The following is a 19,599-nucleotide window of genomic DNA, read 5'->3' on the forward strand; positions in this document are numbered from 1 at the left end:
AGAACAAAAGGGATGCAAGGCTGCGGTAAAGGTGAATGAGAACCACTGATCTGGACCTGTGTCGAATTAACGACAGTGCATGTTGAGTACTTGTGTAGGCCTGTACACGCTTTGTAGAATGTCCATTTAACGACGTCGAGTGACTATGCGAATTTGCACAACGCTTTTAAGGAGTTGGCAACACTGCCCCAGCCCAGCGTCACGCACTTCGCAATTGATTTAACCTTTGGGGTCCAGCGTTTTGGCAGTGGGCGGTTTCGGGCCACACGTGTCACGTTTGGGCGAGACGCGCCGAGTGTGAGTTACTCAGTGCACGCGCGTGAGTGTGTGTGTCTGTGTGTATGCACATGTGGGTGTGTGTGTGTACATGTGGGTGTGTGTTTGCGTGTGGGGTGTTCACTAACGAGTCATTCGTTCCCCCTGAGTCATTGAACGCTCTACGAAACCACGGCGAGCGAAAAGACCGGCGATCCATCCCCGGGTGTCGAAGCGACATTTGAAGAGCGTCGCTGTGTTGTTCATTGAGCCAGTAGGTGGGTGGTGGTGGTGGTTCATGTGTCATAGTGATGTTGGTTGATATGTAATAATGGTGGTGGTTGATGTGATAGTGGTGGTGGTGGTTGTGATGTGTGGCGATGGTGGTGGTCGATGTATGATGGTGTTTGATGTGTGGTGCTGGTGGTAATAGTGATGTGATAGTGATGTCAGTTGGTGTATAATGGTGGTTGATGTGTGGTGCTGGTGGTAATAGTGATGTGACAGTGATGTTAGTTGGTGCATGATGGTAGTTGATGTTTGGTGGTGGTGTTGGTGGCGGTAGTGACGTGTTGTGGTGGTGGTGGTGGTTGATGTGTGAAGTGGTTGGTGGTTAATGCGTGCTGGTCGTGGTAGTAGTGATGTGTGAAGTTGGTTGATGTTTGATGGTGGTAGTAATCATGTGTGATAGTGATGTTGGTTGCTGTGTGATGGCGGTGGTGATGGCCGATGTATGAGTGATGGTGCTTGTTGAGTGTTAATAACATGAGGTTTCTATGGTCAATGCGTTCTCTTGCGAATCCCGTGTACAACGCGCAGCCGTAATCCTTTTGAGTAAGGGCGCAATACAAGTCTGAATGATAATATTTATTACTTTAATTGGTGGTGGTGGTGGTGGTCGGGTATCACAGTGGTTAATGTGTGCTTCAACGAGCGTTGGGGTGAGCTCTCATCTCCACTGGCGGAGCTTAGCCTGCAGTGGTGGAAATTCCACATTCCCATGGCGGGAGCCAGTCTTATCCAGAGCAGGGGGACTGCTCTTGCGGGTTTAAGATACTAAAGCTTTTGAGCGGCGTGAACTTGTTGACATTTACACGCAGCTGCATCTCAACCTACTGCTGGATGGCACCCTACCCAACGCGCCGTTTCGGTAGTTTTGACCATACTTCACCGCGCTGGTCAGTGCGGGTTGGTGAGGGCTCCCGGGGAGCATAGACGCGTACGGTACAAGATGGGACGACAATGGATTTTGCCTTCACTGCTCTCTGCGACGTTATTCCCCGCAGGAGCCTATAAGACCCCGTTATGCACGGAGCTCGCTTGCACCGATGCTATTGTGTTGTCTGAGACCCATGAATGTATCTAATTGTTATACAGGTGCTGTATAATATGGTCCAGATGTCTTGTGACCCCCAGTTAATTGACCCCTGACAAAAAAATAATTAGCATATTCAATTCTGTTTTAAATAAACCTTGGTTTAAAACTATATGTTTTAGACAATTAAATGGGTGGGGGGTCACAATACATCTGGACCACCCTATACAATATGTTACCCCATGAGGTCCCCCCCCGCATATTGCCAATTAGCTATGTTCAGTGTGAACCCTAAGAATCGCGTGTCTGCCACGTCAGTGAAGTTTCCAGTCGTCGTATCCCCTCTCTCTGCCTTCATCACAGACACAGCAGGACACTCCCCCCCTCTCTCTGTCTTCATCACAGACACAGCACGGCACCCCCCCCCTGTCTCTGTCTTCATCACAGACACAGCACGGCACCCCCCCCCCCCCTGTCTCTGTCTTCATCACAGACACAGCACAACACCTCCTCTCTCTCTCTCTGCCTTCATCACAGACACAGCACGACACCCCCTGTCTCTCTGCCTTCATCACAGACACAGCACGACACCTCTCTCTCTCTCTGCCTTCATCACAGACACAGCACGGCACCCCCCCCCCCCCCCTGTCTCTCTCTGTCTTCATCACAGACACAGCAGGACACTCCCCCTGTCTCTCTTTGTCTTCATCACAGACACAGCATGGCACCCCCTCTCTCTCTGCCTTCATCACAGACACAGCACGACACCTCTCTCTCTGCCTTCATCACAGACACAGCACGACACCTCCTCTCTCTCTCTGCCTTCATCACAGACACAGCACAACACCTCCTCTCTCTCTCTGCCTTCATCACAGACAGCACGACACCTCTTCTCTCTCTGTCTTCATCACAGACACAGCACGACACACCCCTGTCTCTCCCTGCCTTCATCACAGACACAGCACGACACCCCCTCTCTCTCTCTGCCTTCATCACAGACAGCACGACACCCCCTCTCTCTCTGCCTTCATCACAGACACAGCACGACACTCCCACTCCCTGGCTCCCTGTCTCACGGCGTCATCAACCAACAGCTCCCTTCATCGTCATCACTAAACACTGCCACTCATCACTAACCACTGTTTTATATTTTTATTATTTTATTGTTTCCCTTCTACGTGACTTTACCGAAAGAACCAAGAATATACTGCCACTCCCCTCACTGCTTTCGTGATTTCTCACCTGGTTAAACAAGATAAACACAATAAAACTTGAGCTACCGTACATCATCATCATCATCAAATAAGGCAAATTTCAACAAAATTACCTGCAAAATGTACTAAATTTGGATGATGCACGAACAATCGTCGCACCCCCCCCCCCCTAACGTGAATATTTGGCAGCACCTCCCTAGAATCGAGTCGTGAGACTCCGTGAACCATTCCTGGGTAAACAAGTCTACGTGTTAAAGAAGCATCATACTAATTATGTATATCATCAATAATCACTGCCATTCTCTCTCAATCACCCATCCTCATAATTAAACACTGCCATTCTCTATCACCCATCCTCACCATTAAACACTTCCATTCTCTATCACCCATCATAATTAGACACTTCCATTCTCTCTAAATCACCCATCATCACCATTAAACACTTCCATTCTCTATCACCCATCATAATTAAACACTTCCATTCTCTCTAAATCATCCATCCTCACCATTAAACACTTCCATTCTCTCTAAATCACCCATCCTCACCATTAAACACTGCCATTCTCTCTAAATCACCCATCCTCACCATTAAACACTGCCATTCTCTCTAAATCACCCATCCTCACCATTAAACACTGCCATTCTCTCTAAATCACCCATCTTCACCATTAAACACTGCCATTCTCTCTAAACCACCCATCCTCACCATTAAACACTTCCATTCTCTCTAAATCACCCATCCTCACCATTAAACACTGCCATTCTCTCTAAATCACCCATCCTCACCATTAAACACTGCCATTCTCTCTAAATCACCCATCCTCACCATTAAACACTGCCATTCTCTCTAAACCACCCATCCTCACCATTAAACACTTCCATTCTCTCTAAATCACCCATCCTCACCATTAAACACTTCCATTCTCTCTAAATCACCCATCCTCACCATTAAACACTGCCATTCTCTCTAAATCACCCATCCTCACCATTAAACACTGCCATTCTCTCTAAATCACCCATCCTCACCATTAAACACTGCCATTCTCTCTAAATCACCCATCCTCACCATTAAACACTTCCATTCTCTCTAAATCACCCATCCTCACCATTAAACACTGCCATTCTCTCTAAATCACCCATCCTCACCATTAAACACTGCCATTCTCTCTAAATCACCCATCCTCTGCATTAAACACTTCCATTCTCTCTACATCACCCATCCTCACCATTAAACACTGCCATTCTCTCTAAATCACCCATCCTCTGCATTAAAAACTTCCATTCTCTCTCTCTCTGCCTCCCACCCTGTGGCACGACTTCTCCGTTTATTCGAACCACATTAAAACTGAGCCCATTACAATTTTCAAAATAAACACAATTTCAGGAGGTTGGGTAATAAAAAAAACCAAGGATCCAGCTTCGTAACACGTTGGCAGGAAGACAATGATGTGGCAAGCCATGGCATGTTGTGCCTACGTGTTGAGCTGCCCCAGCGAGGCAGACGACGTGTGAAGTGGCGGTACTGTATTCTGAACACATTGCGCCAGGGTGGGTTGTTTTTGTCACAACATGTCTCGGCATCCTGGTTAAACCTGCTGTGACCTCATTGCATGACACCTGGAGGTCAAGGTCAGTTTAAAGTTTAGAGTTGAGCTTGTAGGCTAACGTTAGATTTAATGCTACGGCAAGATTAAGGATTACCGTCAGATTTTGGAATAATGTCAAGGGAGGATTAAACATGAGCTCAGAATAGAAAGGGACATCGTAGACGTCATCCGAAGGGGACGATTCATTATGTTACGTCAAGCGCGCAGGGTGGACAAAGAGAGATTTCATAACATCGCCCTCTATGTCAACAACAGTGGAGTCCAAGGACTAGAGGACATCTTAAGAAACATATGGCTCGATGACTTCAAAGAAGAAGCAGATAGTCTAGAACAGCGATTTCCAACCCATCGGGCCGCAAGGCTGTAGGAAGTTGCCCGTGGAACTGTTGTAGATACGAGTTACGGTCACAAAGCAACAAATATTGTACCGCGAAATTTAGTTTATGGTTGACGGTGATCCACTGGTCCAGCAACGTTGTGGGGACCACTGGTCTATAGAAGATTGTCTGAAATGAGGAATCGCACTCCCGTAAGTGGTTAGGCTAGAAGATCGTGAATTACTACTCTTTCGGCACAAGCAGACATACACTTGGAAGTTAGCCATAAGTGAGCTGCCGGCCTGTACCAACCCATCAGTAGTGTCCCCAAGTGATGAAATCAAGACAAGTCAAAAGATTTACATTTCAGACTAATTTTTAAATTTAGGCTAATGTTTAGATCTAAGCCCTGGATCCAATAAACTATTAAACCATCCTGAAATTCATAATACAGGTTTTTTTTATTAGATCGCGTAAATATATGAACGTGTCGTTAAACCCACCACCACCCGACACAGACAATTAATAAGGTTTGTCATGTAAACAGAACATGCCAATTAGTTATACAGCACACCTGTGTGTTGAAGAGCCAAGCCACAACATTTACAAACTGAGTACGACGTTTTGCCAGTAATTATAACTAGCGTCATCAGGCGACAGCCAGATTTGTGGAGAAGTTCTCCTATTTCGTTCCTTAAATAGTGGAGTAATAAATGGTGTTGTGGCATGGTCATGAACTCTATCATCATCCGTTATTGTCATCTTTGTCAATGTCATCATTATTGCGAATACATTGAGATGCAAACTATCAGGCAAACTCTTTGGTTCTTTCGGTAAAGTCAACGAAGTTGTCATCGTGCATAGCTGTCATTACTGTATCATCATCGTTGTCGTCATCATCACGTAGGTATAACATTTTATACCTACGTGACTTTACCGAAAGAACCAAAGAGTATGGATCCCTGCAGTCACGAAAACTTCAAACCATCAGGCATGTCACCGGTGACTGCCCAACACAACCAAGCGAACTCTGGTGGATCAAGCAGACACCCCTCATCTACCACTCTGGATGCTGCGGAATGGCTCACAACATTAAAAACACCATTGTATAGCCTGTTGAATTTTCTTCAAACACCGTACGAAAGGAGGAGATGGTCATGAAGATCACCATTGAGGAGATGAAAACGGCCCAGCGTGCATAACGCTGCCTCCGCTGCGACCACGTCGCTGCGTGCCTTTGCCGGGCTTTCAAGCCCCAGCGATGAACACACGTGCACATCGCTCGTGCGCCACACGGTGTCCAGGGCTGAATGCTCGGTGTTGCCATTTCTGTGCCCGTGCCGCACAGAGAGAGGCAACCATGTCGGCGAACGTGGACGAGCAGCGTGCGCGCTACGAGGCGGCCGGCCAGGGCCACGTGTTCCGCTTCTGGGAGCAGCTGTCCCAGGGTCAGCGCGACACTCTGCTCTCCCAGCTGAAGGACACCGACCCCGAGGAGGTGGGCCGATCCTACCGGGCGATGCAACGTGGGCAGGTGAGACCCGCCACATCATCACCGAAGTTGTCATCGTGCATAGCTGTCATTACTGTATCATCATCATCATCATCGTCGTCGCCATCATTCGTTGTTATCATTGTTCCTTATCGTTATTATCAAGATTATAAATGCCTTCATCATCATCGCAGCTGCGTACCTATTGAGCCACACATGGATCGCGCCCACTGGGGATCTCCTAGGCTAGATGGCAGCAGGGTATCGGAATAGTTGAGATGAGAAGTTGTTATAAGGGGCTCTTCTTTGCCGAAGCATTTACTCGTCCTGTGCGTGCATCGTCAAAGTCATCGTAGCATCGTCGACGTTATAATTGTCAAAATTCACATCATCATCATCATCTCTGTCATCATTATCGCTATCTCCATTACATCGCGGTCATTGTCACTTTGCAACTAAGGTGGACATGGCAGAGGCAAGAGGTCAACGTCATACTTCTTGCTGCAAACGTGAAAATGAAGAATATGTTGCAATGCGTTTCGGTTTGGGGATGCGAGCCTCTGTGGCTGTGAGTAGACCCAGCCCCCTAGACCTATGTACGCTTCAATGCACAAATTACTCGAGTGTCCCCAACGCAACACATTTCAGTGACGATTTCCAGAACAAATAAGAGGGGAAATAAACACAAAATGCGCCTTCGACCAAATCTTTGAGAATGCGCCCAATCGCATCAAAACCTCGGAAGCTAAGCATGGGTGAGGCTAATGATAGTGCTTGGATGGGCGACCATCACACGTGGTTACAAAGCGGGCAGCAGAGGGCAGTACAGCAACATTCACTGTTGTATTGCACTTCTATGCTCTCACGTCTGTGCTCCCCGCCTTCACCAACGCACACAATTATGAGCGCAGTGAAGTACATCCTTCGGTTAAATGCCCCACGACTCGCACTGTGTAGGAAGGCGGTCATCCAGCAGTGGATTTACAACAGTTCTGCCTGCACGTATGTAGTTGCAGGCGAGCAGCGATGGTGACTTTTTGACCCCTGTTTTAAAACTATCAAACGATTTTTATTTTATTTTACCAGCTAGGGCCCACTGAGCTGTATAGTTGTTTTTCAGAAGTGACCTGGGCACAAATGATAGCTCAACGAAGTGGCGTTATTAATTATAGCAGCCAAATACTCTAAATGCATGTTGATTCTAAATGTGGAAATCGGAGGACCCGAAGAAAATCCACGCGACTAGGGGGAGAGAGAGAGAACACGCAAACTACAAATACACAGCAGGCGTCAGGGTAAAGATCGAACCCATGAACTCCTACGTACCAGGCGAGGTAGTTAACATCTCGCCACCATGGAGCCCACTGTTACGGTGTGTGTGTGTGTGTACCGTGCCCCACGCGGTTCCTGGGTGACCCCTGACCCCTGCACAGCCCGAGGCTCCGGAGGACGTGAAGCCGGTGCCGGAGGACGCGTTTGGCAGCATGGCGCGCTCCCCCGCCAGCCTGCTCAGCCAGTGGGAAAAGCAGGGTGAGCGCCCAGCCGTGCTGGTTCGGCTCGCATAGCCCCGCCCCACCACCCTGCGCCCCGCCCCCACGCCACCCTCTCACCCTGCACCCCGCCTCAACCCCCACTACCCCCGTGCCCCCCCCCCTCCCCACGGCGTCCCGCCTCGCTCGCACCCCCACCCGCCCAAAATGTCTCTTAGCACAGATATATTAACAATAATACATTTGGTAATCGTACATGGCTATCATGACAAGTGTGCTACGTTTCACAGACAGGTGCAGCCTGTCTACAGGGGGCGATGTGCTTTTCCTCGATTCAGTCGTTTGCGGGGATGCCGTTGCTAAAATGTGGACCGTGACACTGGCACACGACGCCTACTCTCTTTCGAATGACGTCGCGGGAACCTTAATGTCCACCGTGAAGCGGACGGCGGGATGCGGTTTGCTTCATACACGCGCATTCTTGTTCACGAGGGCTCCCGCCACGGTGAGTGACACCACCGCTACCCGGTGGCGATTGGCAACTGTCGTTGCTGCCGTTGTGTTTGGCGTAGTTGCAGACGCTGTGGATTGTTGTGTGCTGCCCTAGGCCTGGAGCAGATCGCCGAGGGGCGGATGGCAGTGCTGCTGCTGGCCGGAGGGCAGGGCACGCGTCTCGGCATGTCGTGCCCCAAGGGCATGGTGTCGGTGGGACTGCCCTCGGGGAAGTCCCTCTTTCAGCTCCAGGCAGAGCGCATTCGTGCCCTGCAGAAGCTGGCCGGCACCGCTAAGCCCGTGCCCTGGTGGGTGTCCCACGGTGCGTGTGAGTGGCCCGGACGGAGGGCTGTAGTTGGTACCAATGCATAGGGCTTCATGGCCATGCCGTGCAGCTCTCTTCCTGAAGAGGTTTTGCGAGCAGCGCGTGGAACGAAACTTTGGACATCGTCCCAAACAACGCGCGGCGCAACGGGAACGCACGTCGGAGAGTTTTGAGTAGCTTCGCAAAAGAGAGGCGATGAACGTACCCACTGGGCCGGTTATTTGCCGTGCGCCAAATTAACGTACGCGGACAAAATCGCGTTCAGTGTGGGTGCGCTGGCTGCGATGCGGAAGCACGCATGTCAAAAACCACTCAACGCGTCTGTCAATAACGCCATCATCCCTTCCAGCTTCGCCAACCTATCTCGGTGCTGCGCTTGAGCTAATTGATGTCATTGTTCCACCTTGCACAGTGGCCATCCTCTCAGGTGCCTCCATTCACTCTCCTGCCTGCCATCCCAATCACCGTTCCTCCTTTCAGTGAGAGGAGGTCCCGCCCCAAGCGTTGTTAATCTGTTGCGAATCGCAGCGTTATTGACTGTGGGGGGGGGGGAGGGAGGGGGGGGGGGGTGGAGGCCCATTTGCGTTGCGTATCGTTGGCTCGCGTGTCGCACCAGGTACATCGTGACGAGCGCCCACACGCATGCCCCCACCGAGGCTTTCTTCCGGGAGCAGGCCTGGTTCGGGCTGGATCCGGACTCGGTGCGCTTCTTCCAGCAAGGCCAGCTGCCGGCGCTCACCGCCTCCGGCAAAATCATCCTGCAGGACAAGGGGCTCATAGCCATGGCTCCCAGTGAGAGGCTCGCACCGGGGGGGGGGGGGGGGGGTCGCACGGTGGACGTGTTAGTGCAGGGCTCTTCACAAATTTTGGGAGAGGGGGGCCCCCTATGCTGATAAGACATCAGTGTGAGGTTTGTCATACCGCCTGCAAGGAGCGTCTTCACATGTTTGCGTCTTGTTGGAGGCGGGCCGTGCATCAGGGGCCACGCTAAAGGCCAACCATGGGCTGCCAGTGCGTAGCTGTAAACCCATACGGTTTACCCGCATTCTTATACAGGAAAATAGAGTTTTCAGGTCCATATGACATACAGCCGTTTCAATACAGGCAAAGCATTTTGTGTCTGTGTTTCTCCCTTGTGATGCGACTTTGTAGGATGAACGTTGAGATTTATAAGGGCACGGAATGACCAATAAGGCCTAAATTGATCTGTAATGAGGTTGGCACTGATAAAGGGTTGACAGGGACGCCAGTGGCCCGTGGGCTTTGCAATGAAGAACACTTCGTGCGCGTGTGCATGTGTGCGTGCGTACTACGCGCGTGGCAGATGGTAACGGCGGCGTGTACCGCGCACTCAGCTCGTCGGGCGCGCTGGCCGACATGCAGGCACGCGGTGTGCGCCACGTGCACGCCTACTGCGTGGACAACGTGCTGGTGCGTGTCGGGGATCCCGCATTCCTCGGCTTCTGTATCCACAAGAACGCCGACTGCGGCGCCGAGGTGAGATGAATCCTCGTGCGCGCGCGATGAGCGTCACGTGCCACGTCGTCGGCGTGATGGGCAATATCGTCGTGGCCAAGAGATGCTCGCGAAATGTTGCACCCCTTTGGTTCAGCGTGCACAGCAAACATGCACAGCAGACGCAAGACAAAGATGAGAATCCTCATCACCATGTAGCCTCAACAGACCATTGGGGCAGGAGCTGTGGTGCTAGCCACTCAACACACACGAGGTGTTGAGTGGATAGCACCACTCCTGTGTTATAGCATGCTGTGCTATGACACGGTGTGGCTGTGTGTGGTGCAGGTGGTGGAGAAGGTGGACCCCACAGAGCCCGTGGGCGTGGTGTGCCGGGTGGGCGACCACTATCGCGTGCTTGAGTACAGCGAGATCTCGTCCGAGTTGGCGTCACGGCGGGGCACCAACGGCCGCCTGGAGTTCAGCGCCGCCAGCATCTGCAACCACTACTTCAGCGTCGATTTCCTGGAGGAGGTGGTGCGGTAAGTGCGCGCGTCTGCACGTCAAGATCAGCCGCTCCCATTCGCCTGCCCAGAGTCTTTCAGCGCCTCTTCACTCAGCCGGTGCCTGGGTCAGTCGGTCCCATGATCCTCTGCTCAGGCTTCACCACTCGGTCATTCGCAGCCTCTGAGTCTGTTTGTCCCTTGAGACTCTTTCGTCAGGGATCCTTAACCACTGCGTACGACAATTTAGATTATATCTTGTTTTCAAGCTTTCGTGACTGCAGGAATCCATACTCTCTGGTTGTTTCGGTATAGTCATGTAGGTAGAAAAAAAATCATTATTTATAATAATTTCTTATTTTTTCTCTCTGCAATAATTTCTTATTTATTCTATCTACGTGACTTCACCGAAAGAGCCAGAGAATTTGGATTATCCCTACATTGGTAGAGATAATTTAGATTCTACAATCGGTAGAGATAATCTAAATTGGTCCTGGGTCTCCCTGAGGGCAACTCGGACCTTAAAATAAGTACCTGGTATCTGGTGTGTAAGCGTCAGCACTGGGGAGACAAAGGTAGTCGGGCGCGGTGAATTGTACACCATCACTCCCTTACATGCCGTGCTGGCCTAAACAGGTTATCGCGAACAAAACTTGCCTCAGCATGATTTATAATTGATTCGTCGGTCAGATTGCATGAGTAAAATGTGTGTCACAAACCCTCCTCCACCCGACACAGCCAATTAATATAGCTGTCACATGAACAAATGTGCCAATTTATTACTGCTTCAGCACCATCAGTGTGTTGTTGGAGAGCAATTCACACACATTCAATAATATGGTTCGATGTTTTGCTGGTGGTTACAGCCAGCGTCTTCAGGCAATTCCCAGAAGCCTGACAATGTCCTCCAGTCTTGGGCCTTATATAGGTGGTGTAATGTCATCAATGTGCGCTCTCACCCAAAAATCTTTTACGAATCATGTTGATTGCAAAAGCCTCTGTCCGCTAAACTTGCCTCGACGGCCTACGTGGGCTATACGATGGATCTTTTGCGTGGGGTTTTTTTGGTGTTGTTTCAACCAGGAAGTACGAGCCGCAGATGCTGTACCACGTGGCGCACAAGAAGGTGGGCTACGTGGACGACGAGGGTCGACCCGTGGCACCCGACAAGCCCAACGGCATCAAGATGGAGAAATTCATCTTTGACGTATTCCCGTTCTCAAAGTGAGGCGGCACTCTCGCTAGGCCGTGCCACCTCGCCTGGTGTCGCTCGTTTACCCTGCCCCCCTCTTTGTAGCCCGGCACCTGGCCCGTTGTTATGGCCCCTGGTGCAGTTGAAATTCCTACACCAAACTCAGTGGCGACAGATGATAGCTCAACGAAGCTGCTTATCGCGTGGAAATGTTTATCAGCCAGATACTCTGAGCGCGTGACGTTGATTCTAAATGTGGAAGGAAAAACTGGAGGACACGGAGAAAAATCCACACGACCACGGGGAGAACATGCAAACTGCAAATATACAGGCGTCAGGGTCAGGATCAAACTCACAATCTCCTGCATACCAGGCGAGGTATTTAAAATCTCGCTACTCTTCACAGTGCAGCAGTGATCGCCATCTGGGTAATGGTCGACCATTGGGAATTCATCACAAGCCATTTTGTGGTGTCATCACTATCCTTTGGGATTTTTTACTATCACAGATATCGCATTGTTGTTTAGCAAGTATGCCACGTAACATTTTGTTCCCTATGCAATTGAATACTCTTGTGATTTGGGGGTCACAATTCACTTATCAACTCTTCTTTTTATCATTTCCATTGTGTTTCTTTCATTCCATCAGCCTCAAGGTGATTTTGCATTGTATATAATTTTCACGAAAGATAAATAACTGATTTTCAATTGCATGATTCACGCACGTATATATGTATAGAGTAAGAAGATATTTCAGGTGATGAACTGCCAAATCATTACACGCCATTTATAAAGGTTAATGATATTGTCCTGACTATGTGCCAGATTTACATATTGACAAAATGCCCCAAACACAACACGTTGGCGATTTGCTCCATTTCTAGTAACGGAGATCTCACCACACATTCACCAACAAAAAATCAGAACAGCAGAAAATGTATCTGCCAACGCATGAATCGGCTCCGATATCTCGTGACCTGCCTCTGATTGAGCAAGGCCCTCGACTGGTCCTGGCTGCCTGTGGGCCTGGGTCCGATGGCCCACGCCCTTGACGCGTTTAAGCACGCGCGCTCGCCCTGTTACAGGAACTTCGCCGTGTTCGAGGTGCTGCGTGAGGACGCCTTCTCGCCGCTGAAGAATGCAGACAAGCCGGGCCAGGTGGATTGTCCGAGTACGGCGCGGAAAGCCGTGTATAGCCTGCACGCACACTGGGTGGAGAAGGCGGGGGGCCACGTGAGCAGGTTCGTGACATCATCATTATTATTATTATTGTTAGCCTGGCGGTGGTGGCTGTGCACGTGTCCTGTGGTGGTGGCTGTGCACGTGTCCCTTCTCATGAGCATCGAGGTGCCATAACCTTGCTCGCCGGGAGAAGACGGTGCAGCTAAAATGCGGACTTCACCTGTTCCATCTGTATGGGACAAAGTGTTGCCCCTACACACACGTGGGTTTTCTCTGGTGCTGTAGTTTTATTCCAGATGTAAGCCTTCATTAATTGACCGATAACACCTTAATAAATAGAGGACTGCAGAGCTTTGTCAGTTTTTGCCGCCGGTTCATTGCGTAGCTGCCTTCCCCGCTTGTCTGTGGTTCTTTGCACCTCTGAGTCGTCGTCTCTTTACGACAGGAAGCGAATACTGTGCCTGTTTATATTATTTTTACTACTACTACTGCTATTTAAATTTTACCAGGTAAGGCCCACTGAACTATACAGCTCTTTTTCAGAAGCGACCTGGCCACAAATGATAGCTCAACAAAGTAGCTAATCATGTGGAAATTTACATCGCTAAATACTCTAAACGCGTGATGTTCATGCTAAATGTGGAGGGAAAAACTGGAGGACCCGGAACATGCAAACATGCAAACTCCAAATATACATGCGTCAAGGTAATGATCAAATACACGAACTCCTGTATACCAGGCAAAGTAGTTAACATCTCGCCACCGTCGGGGAATCTTTAACGTCCACTGTGAAGCAGTCAGCGAGTATTATTACAATGGTTAATACATCCGCAGTATTAACCAGGGAGGCCGATGGAATCGAAGCGTGAACCTCTACAACAAGCGGCGAACGTGCAACCCTGGGCCATGGTAGAACCTATTCAACAGCTGCTAAATCTTACTGAGCATAGTCAGACAGCTGCAAGTTAAAATCCCTGCTGGCATTAACTCTATTTATCATTATTTCCACATCTGTAAAATGCATGAGTCAAAAGCAGGTTCCCTATTAACCCTTTCGTACACGTACATACACGTACATCATAAAAATTAAACCAGAAGAAAATTATTACGTAACCTTATCAGCACCGAGGCTCCCACAAGGCCATGCGGAAGCGCGTATGGCACAGTTTGGTGCCAGCTATCATAGAGTGCGGTCGTGTTGCTACAGTTCTCTGCGGTGAGTACAATGTCTTTAAAAACAACGGCGCTATGCCTCTCTAAATAAAATTAACGCTAACTGCTTGTGCGTTCTGAGATTCAGCTAGTGAACAGGACACCCACCCTGCAACTTGCAGATGTCTCGAAATGGCAAAGGATTAAAGAGAATGATATATGCCATCGGAATGTGGAATTTCCACCAATGGAGATAAGAACCTCCCATCGCCCGTTTGAGCAAGGACACACTTTTTCCTTGCAGAAGTGGCGTAAAGCGGAATACTTCATGGATTGATATTCATTTTGAAAATGTTTATTTTTGTTCACAGTGGCTCTGGCGGAGTGGTGTGTGAGATATCGCCACTTGTGTCCTACGCCGGTGAGGTAGGTACCACTGGCAGCTGACAGAAGGGACTTTGCTAGCAATTGTTGGAGGAAGTGTTTTGTTCTTATGCACAGAGTTGCGGGAAGTGACTGTGTTCACGCTTAGTATTCCCAAGTGTCCGTATGAACATTTAGGACAAGGCTTGTCTCATTGCTACTGTCCAGAAGCGTGGGATTTGTTTTTTTAGCAGAAGTCAAGCTTGCTGGCAGTCTGTATTTATTATTCTCACTAAACACGAGAAGAGTGTAATTCATGTAGCCGTCCAATAATTTTTGCCAGGTGGTCGTCAGCAAAGCATGCGCAGTATTGCAGAGTGGATAAAAGGGACATCATCATTATTAGACTGGCATCGTGCCACACACCTATAGTCCCATTGGTGGTGGAACGTACGTACAGTAATTCACTGACATGTATGCAAGACACCCCGAGACACCCATTCTTTTTTTAAAAGAATGCAACATAGCTCGTAAATGGCAGGACATCTAATAGGTTGCACTACTGCAGAAAAGCCCACATACACTAGTATGTGGGCTTTTCTTGGCAACTCAAATTTCCTCCCACATCCTTGAGGAGTCCTTCACCGAGAAGTGGATTGATATTGCTGTTCATAATATTGTAAAGATAAGCTGTAGTTTTCCGAATGGTATCACAAAGTCCTGTGCCGATTGTGGCTTCTGCTACTGCTAATGAGAATTAGGTCATTGTGTAGTTTGGCTGGTGCACTTTGGGACCGTATGTAACAATCCATTCATTGTGTAAAACCTGACTTTACCAAGTAATGGGGCAATAAAGATAATATTCAGGGGGCACAGCCGCACTCCTGGAAGCTGGGGGGTGTCCTACGAGCAATTGGTTCTCGGTGGTTATCGGTGACGATGCAGATCTGTGAAGTTCGCGCCCCCCCCCCCCCCTTGATGGCCCAGCGGCGATGAGTGCGCTGCTTGTTGCAGAAGTTCACAGTCCGAAGCCAGCGGCTGCCCCGATTAATACTTCGGGTGTATTCATAATATATAAAAACACGCTGTCTGCTTCACAGTGGACATTAAAGATTCCCTGATGTCACTGGCAAGGCTAGGCCATTGTGTGCTGGTGTCAGGGGCCAAATTAGTCAATTTCTAGAATTACACAAAGCAATCGTCTCCCACTGATAGGCTGCCTGTTTGCAGGTCAATTGCTTTGTCACCTAGTGCCACAGGGTCAGCTGCCACTGGGGGTGCCCTGTCAAATGTTTGACATGAGCCGTAATTCACCCCGGTGTATAGGATGCCGTATCAAAAACTAATTATTATTATTATTGAGGATTAAATATATTACATCTACGCAACGGCTGTTTTTTAACCATCTCTTTAAAGGTTTTGTCGTCAGCATGGACAGCATTTGCGTCGCCTTGTTGACTCAAACAAAACCATGATTATAATAGAGGGTTTTTTTTGGTTAGGTCATTAAAATATAAATGTGTCGTTAAACCCGTCACCACCTGACACAGCCAATTCTAACTCAAAAACAAAAACCTCTCATGGATAAAATTGGTCGCGAATGCCTATGTGTAAAAAGAAAGCCATGATTTTATCCAAAATATTGTAAGTGTTTCTTAGGCATGACACCGAGGACATCCATAGAGGATATCTAAATGTGACACCGAAGACATCCAGAGTGACCGTGCAAGGGAGAGGAAACCGTGTGTAACGGTCGAGTTCAATGTGTACCACTCTCCCTTACCCTGGCAGGCTCTGCAAGAACACGTCAAGGGCAAGACTTTCCCTTCACCATTCGTTCTGGATTAGTAGAGAGTTTGAAGAAATGGTCGTGCGAAAAAAACCTTCTGCTATAAATACATTAACACTGTCATCACAATGTGAGAAACGGTAGCGTTGTAAAATAATAAAATAAAATCAGACAAAATTCTCACGACGTTTCGGCCACAACACAAGTAACCTTCAGGTGAAAGAACAGAACTGTCGGGACGACAGAGCTTGAAGAAGAAGGCTACTCGTGTTGTGGCCGAAACGTCGTGATAATTTTATTGTTTTATTTTATTTTATTATTTTATTCTCATTCTACGTGACTTTACCGAAAGAAACAAAGCAGATGAATCCTTGCAGTCACGAAAGCTTTAAATCGAAATTTAAAGGTGGTATTGTATTTTTCTGTTGAAATATATACAGTAATCTAAATAAGTTTTACTGTGTAACACAATTAAATCTTTAATGGTCGTATTTATTCCAAAGGAATCCTATTCATTTATTAAATTTGGTTCGGTTTACATTGTTGCCTATCCTATCCTGATCTCTCTAGAGCTCTGCTTCTGTATCAATCGTTGTCTTTGTTTTTTTATTTGTTTGTGAAAACTGTTCACTTTGGTTGCTATGGAAATGTTGAAATAATAATATGCAAGACGTGACTGCCTTTTAGTGAATATGAGCCACATGTAATCATTTAATGCAATATTCACGTTTGTGGATGACACCGTCGATTCATGAGATTGGGGGGGTGAGGGGGGGGTTGCACCGTGTAAAATTGTGTTGTAAACCCTCCTCACCCTATACAGGCAATTAATAAAAGTGTCACATTAATAAAACGTGCCAAATGTATTCCTGCTTCAGAACCACCAGTGTGTTGGAGAGTAATCGTACAAAATTTTAATGGGTGCTATGTTTCACTGTAGATTACATCCAGCATCCTCAGGTTAACAAGCACCCGGATAACACAATTAGCTGATGTCAGAATAATAAGTAGCTAAGGATTTTATTAATCTCAAAAGGGAACGTGTTTCTTTACCAAATCGTTTCTCAGGAGAACTTGCTTAAACAAGGCAACCTTAAACTGCTTTTGACTTCACATAATCACTAATTAATAGGGCCTCATCAAAGCCACGTCCTGTGACCAACACAACCGTAATGTGCCCGATCTCGTGAAATCTCACAAGTTCGGCAGGGTTGAGCCTGGATGACTCTGGGATGGGTGACTCACCATACATGCAAGGTCTGTCATAAGCTGCCATGCTATCTACTGGGCAGCAGAGGGCATTGTACGAACCCCCCCAAAAAACCAGTGTGGTGCATTATGGTCAAATTAATCCCCACAATGCCCTCATCCAGGAATGGATTGGCAAAGGATTGGCAGATTTCACAGGGAGGTCATGTATATAAGGCTCATCGGGCAATGGATGAAATGTCAAAAGCATGTTTTCATTGAGATAATGGCAATGGCTGAAGCAGCACAAACATTGTTTTGTTTGTTTAATCGCCTTTATAAATTTTGGGAATGGAATGCCATCAGTTTTAATAAACAGGATGCCGTGTTTTAAAGTGGAGATGTATGTACATTCTTTCGTTTACAAATGTCTGTTAATCACACTATCCCACACCACACTTGTGTATTTTAATTTGTCAAGCAAATGCGCACCAAGGTGAAATTGTATGTTTAGCATGGAAACGTCACAACTCATTGCAAATCTTTATTTTGTGCGTACAAGATATGTACGATAGGGCGTTTATGAACTTTTTAAAAGACTATAGGCAGGGCTTAATTTCTCAATGATTATTTTCCAGTTTGCTGGTAGGCATATATGCCTACAAACCCTACATACAAGAGTCAGTAGTATCTGCACACATGGAGGGGGGGGGGGGCAGAAGAGGACATCAGTGGGGGCGACGGGCGAGGCACTAGGCACCGAGAAGCCCTCAGCAGGAGCTAGAATCGGGGGCCCACAGGCCGCCGAAATTCCAGTTTCCCAAAATGCCACTTCTCATTCACAACGGGTGAAAATGTTCAGCGTTTTTAATTAATATTAGGAATTATGAGATATTGGACTTACATTTTTGTTTGTAAATTAGAGCTAAAAAATTGAACATTTACAGAAGATATATTTTTTAAACGTTAGGAACTTTGTGGCCGTCCATAAATGACGTCACGCACCTAGGGGGGAGGGGGGTCAGACATTTGTGACGATGTGTGACGAGGGGAGGGGGGGTTTGAGAAATGTGACGTCACATCAAAATGCGCAACTTTAAATAAATGTAGACAACACGTTCTACTTAATTAAATATACTTTTAAATGTTTTCTCCTACAACAACAGAGTGCAGCGCCACATTAAATACGCACTACAATGACAATAGTTTAAAGCGATTTGAAGCATGTTTTATTTTCAAAATAGAAATATGGTTTTGGGGGGGGGGCAGAGCTTTGTGACGTCATATTTGAGGGGGTCTGCCTTTTTGTGACGCCGTGTGACGAGGGGGGGGGGTCAAAAATCGGCCAAAATCGCGTGACGTCATTTATGGACGGCCCCTTTCTATATATAAAAAAATGAAGCAAAACGGTATACTTTCAGCTTGCTTGTCATATATCTAAACCGTTTTACTCGCCTCGCGAGTTCGCGTCGCTCATTTTGGTCGGAGTTTATTTGCCGCCTTGTCCTCAGGTTAAAGAGGCCCAACGCATGCTCGCCGATCAGATTCTGAGTGTGGAGCGAGCAAATCCAGATTCGTTGGTTATCGTACTTGGCGACTTTAACAAAGGTAATCTCAGCCACGAACTCCCCAAATACATACAATTCATTAAATGCCCAACCAGAGAAGGGAACACTCTGGATCACTGTTACACTACAGTCAGTAGAGCCTACCACGCCGTCCCCCGAGCAGCACTAGGACACTCTGACCATGCCATGGTCCACCTGATTCCTGCATACAGGCAGAAACTAAAACTCTGTAAACCTGCTGTGAGGACATCTAAACAGTGGACCAGTGAGGCTGTGGAAGATTTGCGGGCGTGCTTAGACTGTACTGACTGGGATATGTTCACGACTGCTACCAATAGTCTAGATGAACTCACAGAGGCTGTGACGTCCTACATCAGCTTCTGTGAGGACTGCTGTATCCCAACACGTACCAGGGTGAACTTTAACAACAATAAGCCCTGGTTCTCAGCAAAGCTCAGAAGGTTGAGGTTGGAGAAGGAGGAAGCGTTTAGGAGTGGAGATAGAGACAGATTCAAGGAGTCGAAGAACAGGTTTAGCAAAGCGGTGAGAGAGGCTAAACGACTGTACTCAGAGAGACTAAAACACCAGTTCTCTACAAACGACGCTGCTTCTGTCTGGAGAGGGCTCAGGCAGATCACCAACTACAAACCCAGAGCCCCCCACACCACTAACGACTCCCGCCTAGCCAACGACCTGAACGA

General features: G+C 47.9%; 1 protein-coding gene across 1 annotated transcript; it reads left to right on the top strand.

Moving 5' to 3' along the window:
- The first annotated feature begins 224 nt into the window (after positions 1–224).
- LOC116939003 (UDP-N-acetylhexosamine pyrophosphorylase-like protein 1) lies at positions 225–17,725 on the top strand. The gene is made up of 11 exons (XM_032946834.2): positions 225–533; positions 6,057–6,242; positions 7,634–7,730; positions 8,298–8,490; positions 9,124–9,299; positions 9,832–10,004; positions 10,311–10,504; positions 11,549–11,689; positions 12,742–12,897; positions 14,362–14,416; positions 16,145–17,725. Exons 2-11 carry the CDS (start codon positions 6,069–6,071, stop codon positions 16,199–16,201), a joined length of 1,416 nt encoding a protein of 471 aa, XP_032802725.2. The 5' UTR covers positions 225–533; positions 6,057–6,068; the 3' UTR covers positions 16,202–17,725.
- Positions 17,726–19,599: the final 1,874 nt, after the last annotated feature.

This window comes from Petromyzon marinus, chromosome 5 (assembly GCF_048934315.1).
Source record: "Petromyzon marinus isolate PM22_M1 ecotype Great Lakes invasive population chromosome 5, UKy_Petmar_22M1.pri1.0, whole genome shotgun sequence".
In the NCBI taxonomy this organism is placed as follows: Eukaryota; Metazoa; Chordata; class Hyperoartia; order Petromyzontiformes; family Petromyzontidae; genus Petromyzon; species Petromyzon marinus.